Here is a 17,317-nt window from a genome sequence, read left to right as displayed (position 1 = left end):
GCGATTAATAGTGTAAGGGAGGCACTGTGATTTCTGCAATCCACAGCTGTTGTTAAAAGTTTATTAAAAATAGCAGAAGTTTGATCATGTAGGAGAAAAATGATAATCTCTTGCTCAGAGGCGCAATTATGATTTCTTACAATTAGTGTGATGAGTTGTGACTTCCATTTATGGTATTCAGGGCACTTTAACAATCCATGGGAAACAGATTCAACTTCTATATCAGAACATATACAAGTTTGATTTTCATAGAGGATACTGATGTATTGTACATACCAATTCACTGATTTGGGCCAAGGTGAAGAGTCTTCTATCTGACATATGTGAAATGTTATAAAAGTATCTAGAAATGGAACAGGAAAGGGTGGTTATTGGGCTATTATGGAGGTAGGAAATTCTGGTTCTATCTGTTTAGAGATCTGAGTTCCAGGTCCTCCACTGAAGAGTAACTATGACTTTCTCAAGGGTGAGACCAGCTAATGCTGGAGAAGAAAAACCACAGTAAGACAGAATGAGATTGATTTGTCTTCTTAGGGAAGATTCAAAACCTATATAATAAGGTAAGGTGTAACACTTGAAAATTAATAACTTATCACATATAGGATGGGTTGATTCTATTTGGAAGAAGCAGTCCTGAAGGTACCAAAGAGTCAAGCCATAGAGGACTCGGTAGGTTAAAACTAGAACTGAGAAACTTGATGTACACCAATGCCAAATTCACAGCACAGGTGTTCTCACTCAACAAAAAATGAGCCATTGCATTTTGCACCAACTGTAGTTTCTGAGTTGTCTTCAAAGACAGCCCCATGTACAGTGCATTGCAGTTGCAATGATGGTATGAGACACCATGTGGCCAAGGCGTTTGGTACCAGATGTACCAGGTAAAGCTGGGCTAAGCTTCCTCCTGGCACAGCTTCCACCTTCCTATCCAGCAGTGAGCCCAAGAGACCCTCAAATCACCTGTTGCTTCAGGTGGAGTGCCATCTCATCCACAGTTAAATCAGAGTTTAAGCAGCATAAACAGTGGGTAAGCAGCAACTCATTCTTGCTTGATTCCACATCAGCCTGTTATGTCCCATTCAGATTCTAACAACTTCCAGACACAGGGTCAAGACTGCTATGGCATCTCTAGGATGGTATGGTGGAGCTGTGCATCACTGACACAGAATCATCCTTATTCTCAATGTATGGATGACCTCTCTCAGCCTAATTCCCAATCCCACAGATCACAAGAGTGGATTTCCTGCAAACTTTGAACCTAACTGTCTACCACTATCCTATCTTGGCCTCAAAATGGGAATGGAATAGTGAGGGTAGATGAAAGTACATCAAGATTAAAAGACCACCTAATGGATTGTGACATTTCAAAAAGGCCACAATAGACTGGTGATCATATATTAATATATTAATCGTACATTAATGGTAGAAATCTTAAAACTAAGGTAATTTAGAATGCCAGGGAATATAGATAAAGGTGCTATATCAGACACTATGTCTGCTTTGCAATCAGACCTAAATGATCTCTAGCTAAGTTATGTGGTAGTACTGTTCTGTCTGGCAAAGAAGACAGTGCAGTAAATTAAAAATAGCAAAACCAACTCACTGCCTGAAATACTTTGAGCAGGACCAACACCTGGAAAAAATAAGTAAGAGAGTGCCAAAGGATTCTGCAAGAAGAGGAGGTCTCCTCAACCCAAGTAATTACCTGAAATTGAGAGGGTCACCTTACATTCCCTGCTAAGAATTGAAGAAGCCGTTGAAAACAAGGAAGTGGTTAAGAGCTACAAGTGATTGCAAACATCCTGCAGATATCTTTGAACATGAGCCTAGGTTTGAGGGCGGGTGGCGGGTTGCTTGCCTCATTAATTTTAACCCCTTCTTTTAACCCCCACACTGGTCTGGTACTTTCTCCCCAATCCTGCATCCAATTTTATTTCATCTTTTTTCTTCCTTTCCTGGTGCAGTTCCTCTTCCCCCAGTCTCATCTTCATATTGGTTTTTTTGTTGTTGTTTTTTCTTATTTTTATGTATTCCACTCTTGGCAATCTTGGTACAAGGAGAAGGAGAAGGAGAAGATTCTCCCTACAGTAAAGCAGATCAGATTAATTCATATTTTCTGAGTGTGGCTGATTCCAAAAGCCAGTTCAAATTTGCAATTCGATGAGTTGATTGGAATGAACTTGAGCTGTCAAATTGATTTGATTGAAAGATTGATTAAAAAGCATATGTGGGCATATGGAAATGTCTGCTGAAACTTCTAATCCATTCCACAGCCCTCAATTTGAATTGATCTCATGAAACCAATTGACAGTTCAGGGATTCAATCTGGAGGGATAATTAGATTGAATCACCTTCAGATTGAAGCTTTGCGCATGCCTGATATTTTGCAAAGAAGAACTCCAATCCAAAGCAGAACTTGAAGAGGAGTAAATTAGCATGTCTTGTGGAGCCCTGCACGTTGAATACAAAACGCCTAAGGTTCATCACTTTTTAATGCATTATTTTAAATGTGCAATTTCAGCAGCAAACAATATAGTACTATGGTTCTGTCAAGAAATGATGGAACAGTTTGATTATTTTCTCGTTTTGGGGGTGGAGAAGATACAGTGATTTGTAATTTCTTCAAATGTGATATGAAAACGCTTCCCTATAAGCCTTAGCGAAGCTTACAAATAATTTTGCAGTTAACCAATTACAAGGCAGGCAAGGGAGACTTATTTATTGCCAGAAGGAGTCTCTTTTGCAGACTGTGTAAGTATATATCTATATTGGGGGCGGGGGATTGTTAAAGAATTAGAGAGCCACTGTGTCCTGATTATGCTGTTGGGTATAATTGGCGTGACCCAGATTGAAATAATCGTTGCTGCATGAATTTGAGCTATTTATCAATTGTTTCTGCTTTGAAGGACTACAGTCACAGAGATAAAACTGTGAGAAAGCATGCTTTAGTTTCTGAAGGAAAGGTGGGATAGAAACTCAGGGAATGAATTTGTTTAATATGATATTTTATGATTTTACTGTATTGCATTTTGGGTTTCATGTCTGTTATGTTACTGTCATGGTATTACTCTAAACAAATAAATCCTTAAACTTTTTTTTCCTTTCTTTTTTGGTGCCTTTGAGTGTTGCAGAACCCTCTTAGAAGAATTACACCCGGGTCCTCATATGCTTTGAAATAATTCCTGAACCATATTCTCTTTCATCAAATGCAATGAGTGGTGGAGATTTTCTGTATGCCAAGCACTGATTTTGCCTCTTCCTGAATTCTGAATATAATTAATTCAGATTGTAGCTTTAAGGTTGATCAGAAGTGGACCACCTTGGATGCTTTGCAATTTTAGGATGTTCACTGTAGTTTAAAGTTTGCCTATTTGTGAGGAAATCTGTTTGCCTCTTATCTTAGTTTTCATGTTTGTGTCTTAAAAGGGGATTTTGATTTTTCTTTTCGGATAGCTATGGAAGTATCCTGCTAATGCTTCCAGTTAATCTAATCTACCAGGTTCTGATTATACTGCTTATTATTACACATTAATATTAATAGCTTCTCACAGAACAACTTCCAAATTAATTTAGCATGAAAAAGATTTCCATCTCTGATACCCACTTCCTATAGTACATAATTCTATTTTTCCCCCTCTCCCCACTCTCTTGGTCACTGATTCCCTCATTCCCTCTTTTTTTCTCTTTGCTGTCTTTCATTTTCAGAGAGAAAGAGATGTGCACAACAGTAAAACCATTCATTCATTCATTCATTCATTCATTCATTCATTCATTCATTCATTCATTCATTCAATAATGCACTGATTCCCCAAAAACTTTTGGGGGGGAACAGAGTTTGATAGAGCTAGATAGTTTCTCCTGTTCTATCTTAATTTTAAGGTGTCTATGTTTGCAATATGAATGTTTCTTTCACAGTTTTCCCCCCTAAATAGAATTCAGTGTTGGTGAAAGGAAGTGTTGACTGAGTAGCGTCACACTCTCAAGTTATGACTGATTTGCCTTTATTCCCAAAGCATAAACAATACCAGGGAACCTTCAACGACCTTCGCCATTTGCTTCACTTTGATGCTGATCCCTGCAGTTTGCTGTAAATTCAGATCCATGCAAAATGCAGTGCCTTTAGCAGTCCATTTTGGTCCATTTTAAAGGTGCTCCTGTGTATCTTCAGTTATATCCATGTGGTGATGACTCAATAGAAACTCTAAGCCATATGCTACTACGCTGCTCCCTGTATAAGGACTCTAGACAAACCTTCATTAATCTGATCTTGAAGAAATTTCCGGGTAGGGAGTGGGATTTCTTAAAGTTGCTTCTTTCAGACAAGGACTCAAAAGTATCTTCCCAAGTCGCCCAGTTTTGTGCTACCATCTGTAAGATACACTGCACCATTAATTAAGTTTGGAACTTCTTATAATACTATTTTGATTCTGTTTTATTTTATTCTATCTGTTGTTAATTATTTTTAGATCTCATTATACTTATTGTTTTTCTGTGATATATATAGAAGTATGTAACAGTTCTACTGTTAGATGTTTTATTGGATCTGGCTTTAGGGCCGTGATAAACTGATTTGATTTGATCCACGCAAGATGAGCAGTGTTTCATAGGTAGACTTTCTGTGAGCTCTTCCATGACAATTTGGCATCTTCGACATATTGAAGACATATTAAAAGTCTAGACAAATGTTGCAATCCTATGAGATCCAGGCACTCTGTTCTTCGTTGCCTAAAAGAATAATTTGGCCTCTTGTTTTACTTGCTTTCTTTCTGAATGCAGAAATGCCAGGGAGCCCACGCAACCAATTTACCTTCAGACCATTACCGCCTCCGCCGCCTCCACCCCACGCGTGCACTTGCAGCCGAAAGCCTCTTTCAGCAGCCAACTCCCTCCAAGCCAGATCGCTGACAACCCGCAGCCAGCCCAACCCTGCTGCTCCTTCGCCACCAAACACGCAGGACTCAGTGCACCTTCATAACAGTTGGGTCCTGAACAGTAATATACCCCTGGAAACCAGGTACAGTATTTAAAAATTTGTACTTGAACAAGTTGGTAAGCTATAAGTGGGCATGGGCCAACGAAAGCACACGGCAAGACTTAAATGTGTTGTATAGCACAGTTGGAAGAAGTGATTTAGGCCACCCATTGCAACCTTTTATTCCATGCAGGAATATACATTGCCCACTTCCTGGGCAGCTTTCAAAAATGCAGTGAAAGTGGCCATACAAACATGAAATGTAAAGCATTAGAAACTAAAAAAGGAATGGCTTCATACTACAATATTGTAACATTAAAACTTCTAGGTGAATGCATATGTTTTAACCTTTCTAACTGCTTTCTGAGCTTCAAATGCTTCAAATCAGTGGACAGTTGGTTCCATGACCTGGGAGAAAGAGAAAGCAGAATTAATTATTGATTTCAAGCACACCCTTAGTGGGACCCACCAAAGATGCCCCATTGATGACTTAAACGTCCTTAGTAGACCACAGGACAATAGACATTTCTCGAAATAGCTTGACTAAAAGTAAGAGGAGAAGGATTCAGCATTTGTATATTTTGCTTCAGCAATATGCTGACAACCACTAAATTGTGTCAGTTTTATTTTCTTGGAAAATCATGATAAGTAAGTGTGCATAAACCTGGGCCAAATAGTTTTCTTCTCTTTTCTTCTTCCGTGCACCATAAAGAGTACCGCAAGCTTCTGATTTCCCTTTTAAGCAGTTTCCCAATCTCAAGGCGCTATGTTTTGTTAAACCAGTGTTAACAGAGATCAGTCAGACATCCTGAATCTGCATTTACTTAAAGCCACTGCAATAAACATTTGTGAAATGATTTTAAATGTTCAAAATTAGTTGAAAGCTAATTGCAACTTGTACATTAGGGAGACGGTGCAGCTGTAAAAGTAACATATGGATAAGCTTCTCTTAAGTGTTCAGCAATCGTAGCTTCAGAAGATTTATCCCAATGCTGCTTAAAATAACAAAGAAAAAAATCTGTCTGTTGGGTTTTGGGAAAATAGATACAGTAACAGATAATGGACAATAGATTTGACAGGGATGCAATTCAATAAGCAGAGGAATATTAAAATACTGTCCTATGACATAAGGAGAAGGCAGAATTGTTTAAGATCTGTTGGTTGAAAGTTCTGCAAATATGACAATAATATAAAACTGAGCATATACAATGCTGCAATGATTCTCCGTTACCAAAATATACCATCTCAAGAAACAAGGATTGCAAATCCTGGTCTTCTCTTTTTATCACACGTGAATTGACTTTTTAATTAGCTTATTAGTGGAATATCACAAACAAAGATAAAAATATGCAAATTAACTACCACACACAGGACTCCCCCACCCAAGCTTGCCCACAACTGATATGATGGAAAATTATTTCTAACCCTTCTCAGCCAAAAACCTCTTTGCCCCACATCTCCTGCACTGATGATGTTACTTAGTACGGCTAGATAGATAGATATTCTTTATTACATAATACTGGTGTAAATATTACACAATCTGTAGTATGGCAATAAAACATTTGCAACTCCAAAACCCCAACTTGGAGAATTCTAGCAAGGCAACAGATATTTTCTAACTTTTCTGAGATACACGTATTCTCTGCTATTGTCCTATCTTTGCCTACATCAGGATCATAACATCCATTCTTCGTGCTTTGAGTGGCTTTATAGGAATATTGTAGAGTGGATGTTTTCATAGGCAGATGCTTTACAAAACCCCAATAAACTGAGCACAACATTAATGTTATTTCTTTTCATTTGGAAGAACAAGCAAATAAGAAACCACAGGCCCCATAATGTCTGAATGCAAAGAGTTGTGGTTTATTTTAGCTATGGTAGCAGGGGGCAACCTAGCAGACACAGCTCAGGAGAAATGCTGGGCAGTGACCATCTTGCCCCATCTTCTGTTCCTTAGGCAGCTATCTTACTTAACCTAATAAGAAGGCTGGCCATAAATTTAAGGCAGAACAGATGGTTGTCTTCTCCCATCTCAAACTCAACTTCACCTCATGCCTCCAAGATGTACCAGGCCAAGAGATACTGATTAGCCTGGGGTTACCCAGTACGTTTTTTGTGTGCCAAAGATGAGCTTGGCCTCCTTAATCCAATGTTATAGAGCAAAAACAGTATTATCCATTACTTGATCATCTTGGTCACCCGAGATGACCTGTCCTCTCATTCCAGAGGATGTCTGTACAGATTCTGCTTAAGTAGAATGCTTAGAATGGCATTTTTGGTTTTTGTTTTCTATTTGAGCAGAGGCAAAGCCTTTCTCTTCCTCTCTTCTTTAAAAAAAAAAAGATTTAATGAGACTCACCGTGACAATTCATCTGAAGACAGATGATTTTCCCCCCTTTGCATAGCTGTGTGACTGAAAGGAAGGGCGGGAGATGGGGGGTGGGCAGGATTCTTACACCATCAGACACATGGAATGGCAGCTGTTTTACTGTTTTCAATCTTTGTTGTGTAATATGCTGAAATCTATCTAATAGCCATAAGCTAGGTATTTTTGCATTTTTCGTTTGTTTGGAACACTTGTAATCTCAAAGTAGATTTAGAGGCATTTATTTCTGTCCCACTCTAATACAGAGAGAGATAATTCAGAATGCACATGCTGAGTGCTTCTAGGGAGCAAAATCTGATTCTTAAACTGATTGCTTACCATTAGCTTTAGATATATTAAAATATTAAATATTTATTAAAAATAAAATCAGGTCAGGGCTGTTTTTCTTCCAACTGGTTACATTTGTTTTTATAATCTCTTGAATATGTTTCCACTTTGTCCCTCAGTTCTGATAATATTCAACATGGCTTATCATACGCATCATCATTATTAAATGTATTTACTTAGTTTCATCTGAATATATTATATTTTTTTAGAGATAAGATGTCTAAATAGTTCCTGGCCCAAATGGGCTATACTCTAATATAGACTCAAGGAAGTAACAGAGAAAGAGAGTTTTGAGGCTAGGATAGGAAAGAGAAAAATATACGTTATATCCAGTATACATTATTCATCTTTGATAATGTAGGAAATTGTGTGTAGGATAGACTAGATTATTCTTGGTCCCTTCCAACTCTACAATTCTGTGATTCTTTAACTTGACCAGCGGAGTGAATTTACAGATTGCCATTGCTGTAGTTTAAAACCTCTGGAAGCCACTTCTCTTGGTCTAGACCAGTGTTTTTCAAACTTGGTAACTTTTAAGATGTGTGGACTTCAGTTCCCAGAATTCCTCAGGCAGCATGCTGGCTGGGGAATTCTGGGAACTGAAGTCCACACATCTTCAGGTTGTAAGTTGAAAAGCACTGGTCTAGAACAGTGTTCCCAGAGAAAGCCCAAGACTTGTTGCTCATGGAGGTAAAGAGTTGGATGGTGCCTCTTCCATTTATTGTACAGAAGCCTCGAAGGGGATTCTTGCTTTAGCATTAGTGATGAAACAAGATCCTTCATTGCTTCAAAGATAACTGGCTAGCTTAAGGGGAATGAAGAAGAGGATGCTTGACACATAACTTTCTCCTGCAGTACCTTGCTGCCCACCATTTAACATTAGTAGCCTGAAGTCATTGTTTCACTTCACCTAATCATAAAACTGGCTTCGGTGGTTCCAAATCGTTTCAGGAAAAGCTGAGCATTAAAGAGGAACTTGGAAGATGTCAGAGGGGTTGTCTTATAGAGGCATAAGAGACAGGAAACCAAAAACCTTGATTTGTTTCAAGACGCAGGGAAGCTTTGCCTAACGGAAGATGGTTTTGTAGATAAGGAAGAAACCCTTTTACAGGCTTTGAAAGAGACAGGAAACCAATGCAAGGATTTAAAGAAGGGCACCAGGTGGTCAGGATAACAAGAGAAGTAAATCGTAGCATCATGGTAATCCTTAATAGCAAAGGTTTTTAAAAAATGCAAGGGAAATGGGAAAAAAATGAGAACGGAGCAGATTTAAAAACTGAACATCGTGGCATATAAATACAGGCAGCATTAATGAACAAACAAATGAAAAGGTTTTCTGACCTTTGAACATTTGGGATAATAAAAGGTGTTTAAACTGATGCCTAAAGTATGATAGAAGCTAGTCCAACTCTCTCCAGGTAGAAACGTATAAGTAAGGCCCACTGACAGACAGAGCTGTAACTCAGCCATTATCTACCCTAACTTTGAAGACAGAGACACCCTGGGGCAAAGTCCTACCTAACCTCTACTAATCCTGTTGATGATACCAAGGTACTTAAAAATGAATAACGTCACTACTGTTTCAAGGAAATAACAATTGTGGAAAAGAGCAAGGATAACATTAAAAAAAAAAGCTGGGTCAAACAAGGATAACATTTTTTTAAAAAGTTCAGTTCTGCACATTCTTGTTGCCATCTTGCATGAATTTCTTTTCCCTCTTCTGTAGGATAAAGAACTCATATTCTGTTGCCTCCTAAGCATGTGTTGTTGACACCTCTGATTTGTCTTGTCACTCTGACTTATTGCCTTTATAGGATCCTTAAACTATCTATTAAGTAGAACGTACTTTCCATCAGCTGTCATTCTGATTGTCATTCTAGTTACTTAGTCACTAGCCGATTAGTTGGGAGAAGGTCCTACTGAATAGTAGAACTTCCTTCTGAATGGAAAAGCATTGGGTTGTATTTTAAAGACTTTTTAAGATGTAGCAGTAAAGCAGCCTTCAAAATTCTTACTTACCAGAATAAGTAAGAGAAGAAGGAAGGAAGGAAGGAAGGAAGGAAGGAAGGAAGGAAGGAAGGAAGGAAGGAAGGAAGGAAGGAAGGAAGGAAGGAAGGAAGGCAGGCAGGCAGGCAGGCAGGCAGGCAGGCAGGCAGGCTGGCTGAGCCCATGGTTTGTTTAGCATTGTGATAGCCATGGGAATGGCTAAACAAATTGAGTAGACCGTTCATGGTTTTGCTGTCCTGGTTTCAAATTATAGCAGGTGCTGAACTAGGAGTAGGGAATTCTATGGGCCAGTCACACCCTCTCAGTGTGAGGATGAAGGCGACAGAGAACCAGTTCCAAGAAAACTCCATGGATCTGTCTTTGTACTTATGACTAACTCATATGCATGCGTGCACACACACCAATAGACTTAATATAGTTTAAAAAAAAGATTTGCCCCAACAAACACCCTCACCCATCTTATTATACAAGAGCACTAATTCACTGGAGAGGTGGCCCAAGATAAGTACAATAAGTTTTATGGTTCACTGGGAATTATTTCTGGGGTCTGATCTTGTCCAGAATCCAAGATGGTAACTGCTGTGCCACACTGATGGTCAGGATCGAGTGTGTAAAAATGAAACATCTAGTGGTTTATTTCCTAGGGAAATGAAACAACTTAGACAGTTGCAACCTTCTCCCGAATTAGAAGTTTTGAAGGCAATTATCAGGCAGATATGACCCTTCAGTTAATGAGTCATTACTTTTTATTTTTTAAAAAAAAAATCTTTCCTATTTTGAAATAAAAATAGTAGCACTGCTTAATTTTTCAGTGCTTTTGGCTCTATATATGTTATTCTGACATGCTTCTTGTACATGTCATTTTCTGTCTAATTAAACAATAACTCTAACCTCACTTGGGGCACATCACATTTTTAAAAGGCATGCTGAGACTTAGAAGTTCAGTCTGACAATCCTTGTACTAAGATTTCCTTCATAATTCAGAAATCTCCACTGTGAAGCAGAAGCTTTAAACCTGACTATTCACTACCCCACAGATGCCGTTCTTTTAAGCTGAAAAATGTATTTGCTGTCCCAATGACTTAAGCATCTTCAGTTCATGCTAGAGCAATTTGTCATTTGAGTAGTTCATTCAGTGTGTATGTGTGTGTGTCTGTGTGTATACACACACACACATACAGTGTGTATGTAGATATATATATACACACACACACCTCTTCTGTTAGGAGATTCTGGGGAGACTAGGAAAGAAATAGAGGGGAGAGTAAACATAAACAGTCAAGAGAAAGAGAGGAAGTCACTTGATAGCTTTAGCTCATAAACAGCAATTTGGCCCAGGTGGTGAGAAACCTGGGAAGAAACATTTCAAATCATTAAAAGAGACTCCACCTTAACAAATGCATGATAAATAAAGGTTGGAAATTCTTCTTGCAGCTTCCAGGTTTCCGTATTTATCCCCAGACCAGCATTAAAGATGTTTTACTGTAGCTCTTGCTTCCTTGATCTTACCCAGATTGATAAAAATGTTGATCTGTTTATAAACTTGGTCTGTTTCACAGTTCACATTAGTATGGAGAATTCTGAGCCACCATTAAAAAAAAAGAAAAAATCGGGGTGGTGGTGGTGGTGGTAAACAATCCTTGTGATGAACCTCCTTTCTGCAAAACTATTGTACAAATTCTTCCTGTTTCCCTGCATCTATGCAGAAACCCAAAATAACTTTCTGTACTAACTCTAGGCTAAGCTCTGATGATAAGGAGCTGGGAATAGAAGATAATTTAGATTGTCATAGAATATCATGCTGATAGGAAAAGGAGGAATGACAGGTAAAGAATTGGCAGACATCTATCTAATATCGGACGTAGACAACACTAGTAGCTGTTGAAGGACTTTTGGCTGTAATCTAGAGAATGGAGGGATGGTCATCCTAGAATGGATGGGGCAGTGTTTATACTGCTGAAGGCTTCTCAGTTTATGAACGGTCAGAAGTCCATGAAACATTTGAGGGTGATACCCAGAAAAGATTCACTAAAGAAAAAAGATTCACTAAAGAAAAAAAGAACAAATTTCTGACCAACACAGATGACATGGGGATGTGCCAGAAAATGGATAGAGGAAAAAAGATAAAAGATTTACCCAGCAGGCTAGATCCAGGCCAGCTGCCAGTTCATCTGCCAATTCCCAATTGTTATGTAGGCCCTTTTCTTAACTATAGATAGGAGTAGTTCTAGTTGTTCTAGAGCTGCTGTGAGTCAGGCAGCATATAAATTTAATATATTATTATTGTTGTTGGTTGCACAGTCAACCAGATGTTTAGACTGGATTTGGCATTTTTATCCACCTATCGAGTCCTTCCCAAGGACCTGGGATAGACAGATGTTGTTTGATGGTGTTAAAGGTATCATTGCAGGAGGGAAGCTGTTCTAAGTAAAGCTGCCTTTTGCAATTGACTGGTGATGATTTTGTTAATGCCGATGGTCTTCAAGTGGTGCTCCAGATGTTTTGGGATTGCACCTAAGCTGCTGCTGCTGCTGCTGCTGCTGCTGCTGCTGCTGCTGCTGCTGCTGCTTCTTCTTCTTCTTCTTCTTCTTCTTCTTCTTCTTCTTCTTCTTCTTCTTCTTCTTCTTCTTCTTCTTCTACTTATTATTATTATTATTATTATTATTATTATTATTATTATTATTATTTAGAGGGGTACAGGCTATGCATACACATATGTTAAGCTCCTACCATAATTTGCTAATACATACATGCTTAGAGTTGGCTACAACTGAAAATTGGAGTTCAGAGAAAAATATACATAAAAAGTCAAACTGTTGCTGGCTTAATTATCTCTAAAGGAAGCAGAGGGGGGAAGAGATAAACTGTTGGTAAAATAATACAAAGCAATTAGTGAGACTTAAAGGTAGAAACAAACAGGTTTTCACTGTCTAGGAAGTTAGGTAGAGAAAAGGGGATATTATGTGGCACTGCTGTTTTCAGTCAAATCCTTTCAAATGGTTATATGTAGTCAGGTGACAATCCTTTTCCCCCCCCAAAAAATAAAATAAAATTGCAACCATTTTATTACAAGGAAAACAAAACAACTCCACTGTTTTTTAGAGTATATAGTTATTCCTGTGCTACTTGGAAAATCCTTTCTCAAAGAAGACTACAAAGAGAATAATAACCAAATTCAAATACCAAATGCATACTATTGATTGTAGTTTAATAATGACAAACATATAATTACATATTCATATACAAACTTATCAAACTGTATGGATGCTGGCATGATTACTCAGAAGCTGAAAATTGAACTAGGGAAATATTGTAAAAATCATATCTAAAACAAAACTAAACTTTGGGTGATGCATTACTTGCAATGTGGAGCTAGAGCAGAGAATGTAGAACTTTGGACTGTGGAAATGGTAATTTTTATAAGAAGTATTCCAGTGATTTTAAATACTTATGAATGTAGTTGCATTGGCCACAGTCCTGTATTTGAGATGGGAAACCTTATACATCAAATAATAAATAAATAAATTCATATTTTAACTCTGTATTACAACTATACCAAATGCATCCATATATACAGTAATACACACACACACACACACACACACACACACACATACAGAGATGAAATTCTATAGGAAATTATTCTTGAAAATGTAGCCAATAATATTAATTATTCACTCTTTGGTGTTTAGCTTTATTCTTCTGTGGGAAAGGTTTATCTGAAACCCTTAGGAATAAATAGAAATTTTGAGGGGGGGGGGCAGACAACCATCATTTTGTTGGTCTTCCTGTGTCCATAGAAGCTTTTCTCCCTTATTTCCTTGTTCATTTCCAATTTCATTGTCCCTGTTTCCATTTTTGGTCAAAATGGTCACAGCGCTACCATTTCTGCTCTTAAAGGAAGTGTCTCCAAGTCAGGCTTGACGCTTGGTGACTTCATGGACATGCCCTATACTACAAAAATGCTTTTTAATTACCTTCTTCTGTTGTTGTTTTTAAAATATCCAAGTCTAGCAAACAGTCCTGGAATTTTTTGCGGCCTCCATTTCAAGTACTAACCCTGTTGGACCTTGTTTAGCTTCTGACCCCAGACGAGGTCAACCTGATGCCACCACCTTCTGAGGCTTATTCCCACTGTTAACCTTAACCCAAGTCCTCAAGGAGATGAAACAATGGGCTGAAAATCTTTGGGCCCATCTTTTCTAGCAAATCACTCACATCTTTCCAGTGGCTTGCTGTCTGCTCCCTGACTTGGAAAATGTTATTCACACCTATCATAGTCTCAGATACCATTTGTTACCAGTCATCTGTCATCACAACAATGATAAGTCCTGTAAAGCTGATTTTTAATAATAACCATACAGAGACTGTTGGTATTAATTCACTTAATTCTAGAGCCAATTCTCATGTGCTTGGGGTTCCCCTTCTCCTTCTGTTCCACTTTGAGGACATCTCTGATCCCAGTCTTGACACATCTACTCAGAAGGATGTTCCATTGAGCTTGGATGCTAATGGATCAGCTCCGACAACCGAACAAATATATACATTAGAGTTCTGCTATTGTATGTGAAAAGCATTTTATGGGAACTTAGGGGGGAAAACAACCAAAGTGACATTCATTGTCCCCATTTTGAATGCATTATCAATCAAAGTCATCTATGTGGGTTTGTTGAGTACTGTTCATTAGCCGTTGTTGTTAATTTGGGCTTTGCATCGCTAACATATTGTTTCAATGGATCCTTTTCTGTTACTGGATCACTTAAACTGAAATCAGAGGTTCCTCGGGAGAGTGTTACATAGAATGAATCAGAATTCCTCCTACAGTAAAAAAGAGGAGTCTTAGGCTGAGATTGGAAAACTTTTTGCCAGTGCTCTGTTCACTTTAAAAGCTCTCTCTTTCTGACACTAGTTTGTTGTGAAAGGAAAGCTTTTCTACAATATTCAAATCCGGTCTTTTTAAGATAGGAAATAATAAAATATTGCAGAATTCCATTGTATTTAACATGATCGATGCTCTTCTGATTAGTTAAAAGGTCTCCTGTGAAAATAAGGGACCATTTTTTCTTTTAATACTGACATATGTTTCCAGAGTGGTGTGTGAAATGTATGGGCTGCCGTAGAATAAACACTAAGAGCTATTAATTCACAAAACAATGTTGAAGCATTATAGATATTTTTTCATGCCCAGAAATTTCATGCTCAAGAATTTCCTGCTATATATTCCTGTGTGGTTCACTTCCTGCTCCCTTCATGTTGTCATGTTTATGAGAGATTTCTAGTTTCAGGAACTAGGAACAGGGAGAAACAGGGAAAAGTAGTAGGGGAAAAAAAACTGTTTTGAATTATGGGATGTAAAGACAGCTTCCCCTTTTTTTCACCATGGTGTGTTGTTTTTGCATCTACTAATGGGTTATATTTGCAAAGCATGGAAGAAAAAGGTTCCTTTGGATTAACTGGAATCCTTTCCTTTCCAAGTGCTGCTTGGGGAAAAAAGGGTGGGTTTTGTTATGCATTTCTGCTGTGTTTGTAGACTTAATATTCAAGCATGCCAAGCTATGCTTACATATATAAACTCCTGAACAGCAATTTTCAGCATTTTTGCTCTGTATAAAGATTGCCCCGTTTTATCAGACAGATAGCAAAGGCATCAAAGATGTGTTAAAATAGTGCTATCAACTCTGCACATATTCACCTAGATAGCGTTGAGTTTATGAGAATATTGTTACCATCTAAGCGCCACCATTTATACCCCTAATACTCAGAAAGTAAATAACATTGTCCTGGCAGTGGAATACTGATATCCCATTGAACTAGCAATTTAAAATAAATTGTTGCCAGCAGTTCATTGAGAGGCATAACTTAATGATCATCTTAGCTTTTCTACAAATAATACATTTGCAACTTCTTATCGACCCGTTTCAAATCTCTCCTTTAAAGGACAAATGAAACTGATTTCTGATTGACACTCTTTCCTGAGCCTTTTTCAAGCTGCACTGTTTTTTAGGTTTGAATTGTTGCCGTTCAGCTGTGGATCATTCTAAATTCCTTTTGTAATTATCGTCCGTTATCGATTGCAATAGACCTGAATGGCAAATATATTCAGCATTGTCTGGCCTTGTTTTAAGATTCTGATTAATGTGTTTGAATGGCATATCACTGACAGCAATCTACCTTGCACATTTCTTAATGGAACAATAGATTTCTATTTTTTGAAGAAAATGGGGAATAAAATCAGTTCGCCATCTTTTATCCAAAAATTGTTAAAATGTTTTTTGAAATGGGAATGAGAAAGAAAGACCAAACAGAATTTACCATATCCTCCTTTTCCCACATTCTGATCCTGGTGCTGCTTCATCAGAGGTGAGGGATTTGCTGGGCTTCCGCTTTCAAAATGTCTTCCACCAGATTTCAGGAGGACCAAGTTTTTTTTTCCATTGTGCCCAGCAATATCTAAGACCCTCTTTTTGCAAAAGCTTGCTTTCAACAGCATTTCTGAAGAGCAGCTTTACATACTAGCCTAGACCAGCCTTTCCTAATTTAGTGGCTTCCAGATGTTTTAGAAGTTCCCAGAAGATGAAGTCCAACACTTCTGGAAAATACCAGTTTGGGAAAAGTTGGCCTAATAATTCTGCCTACAAACTTGAACCCTGAAGGGAAAGCTATATACTTGGATGGTGGGATATAACCGGAACATGGCCTGTGATAAGCTCTTAGCAATTGCTTTGGGTGATTTTGTAAATATGTAGCAGTAATTATCAGAATCTTAGCTAGATGGATTGTACTTCTTCAATTACATCTATCCAAAGTTGAGGCCAATAAGAGTCTTTCTATCAACATCAGTTGTAATGATATGTAGGAATGACCTTGGGAAATGGGAGAAGAGCCGCAAGCAGGAGAATGGTCAGAGAAGAGGCAGCTAAGCCTGAAGCAGGAATGGGGGTCTGGCAAACGTCTCAGAAGGGGCCCTCCCTAGTTTCTTGGGCTGTAAAGGCAATGGGGAAGAGATGTACTTTCAGACTTGCAAGCCTAAAATTGGAATTCCTTCTTCCCCGCAACTATTAACTGGTGGTTTATGGAAGCCTAAATATAACCTTTTGATCTAGGAATCACTAACCATAATCCTATCTCACGCATTCATGTTTCTTGCTGGTCTTATGGAAACCCCAAAAAATCACAAGAACCTCAACAACTTGGCCAAGCTGTGGTTTATTAATTGCAGTGGCTGGTTTATGGCTTACTGTGATGTTGGAACCCAGCTAGAAAAAAGCCCTGAATGTCACATGGGCATCCAACAGTTGAATCTACAGTGTCTGTTTAGGTGTCACATTCTGAGGAGCTCTAAGCACACATCTATCAAAGAAAATAACCATTTCTTATTTCCGTTAAGAATAATAGCTCCTCTGACTTTAAGTCCATTCTCATTAAGCCGTCACAACAACAACGTCACATGGAGTAAATCTCACCCCGGAGGTGAGATTGGTCCCTTCACTCCTGGCCTTCCGGAGAGATCTGAAGACCTGGCTCTGCCACCTGGCCTGGGGTGGGGAGGGAAGACATCAAGTATGGGGATGGCTAGTCCCTTAGAGGCCTGTCGTCCGCAGCTCTGGAACCATCAGCCTCTTGGA

General features: G+C 38.4%; 1 protein-coding gene across 1 annotated transcript in view; it reads left to right on the top strand.

Moving 5' to 3' along the window:
* Positions 1–4,778: 4,778 nt before the first annotated feature.
* The window catches only part of TENM1 (teneurin transmembrane protein 1), a 160,220-nt gene continuing 147,681 nt past the window's right edge, over positions 4,779–17,317 (top strand). The window contains exon 1 of the mRNA XM_088129189.1: positions 4,779–5,014. Coding sequence (XP_087985315.1) covers positions 4,779–5,014 — 236 coding nt within the window. The remainder of the gene's footprint in view (positions 5,015–17,317) is intronic.

This window comes from Python bivittatus, unplaced genomic scaffold (genome assembly GCF_059951505.1).
Source record: "Python bivittatus isolate LINGU-HERP-01145 unplaced genomic scaffold, Pbiv_v1 ctg000790_np1212, whole genome shotgun sequence".
NCBI classification, from domain to species: domain Eukaryota; kingdom Metazoa; phylum Chordata; class Lepidosauria; order Squamata; family Pythonidae; genus Python; species Python bivittatus.
Note: the sequence above shows the minus strand (reverse complement) of the source record. Positions and strands in the feature narration are given on the sequence as shown.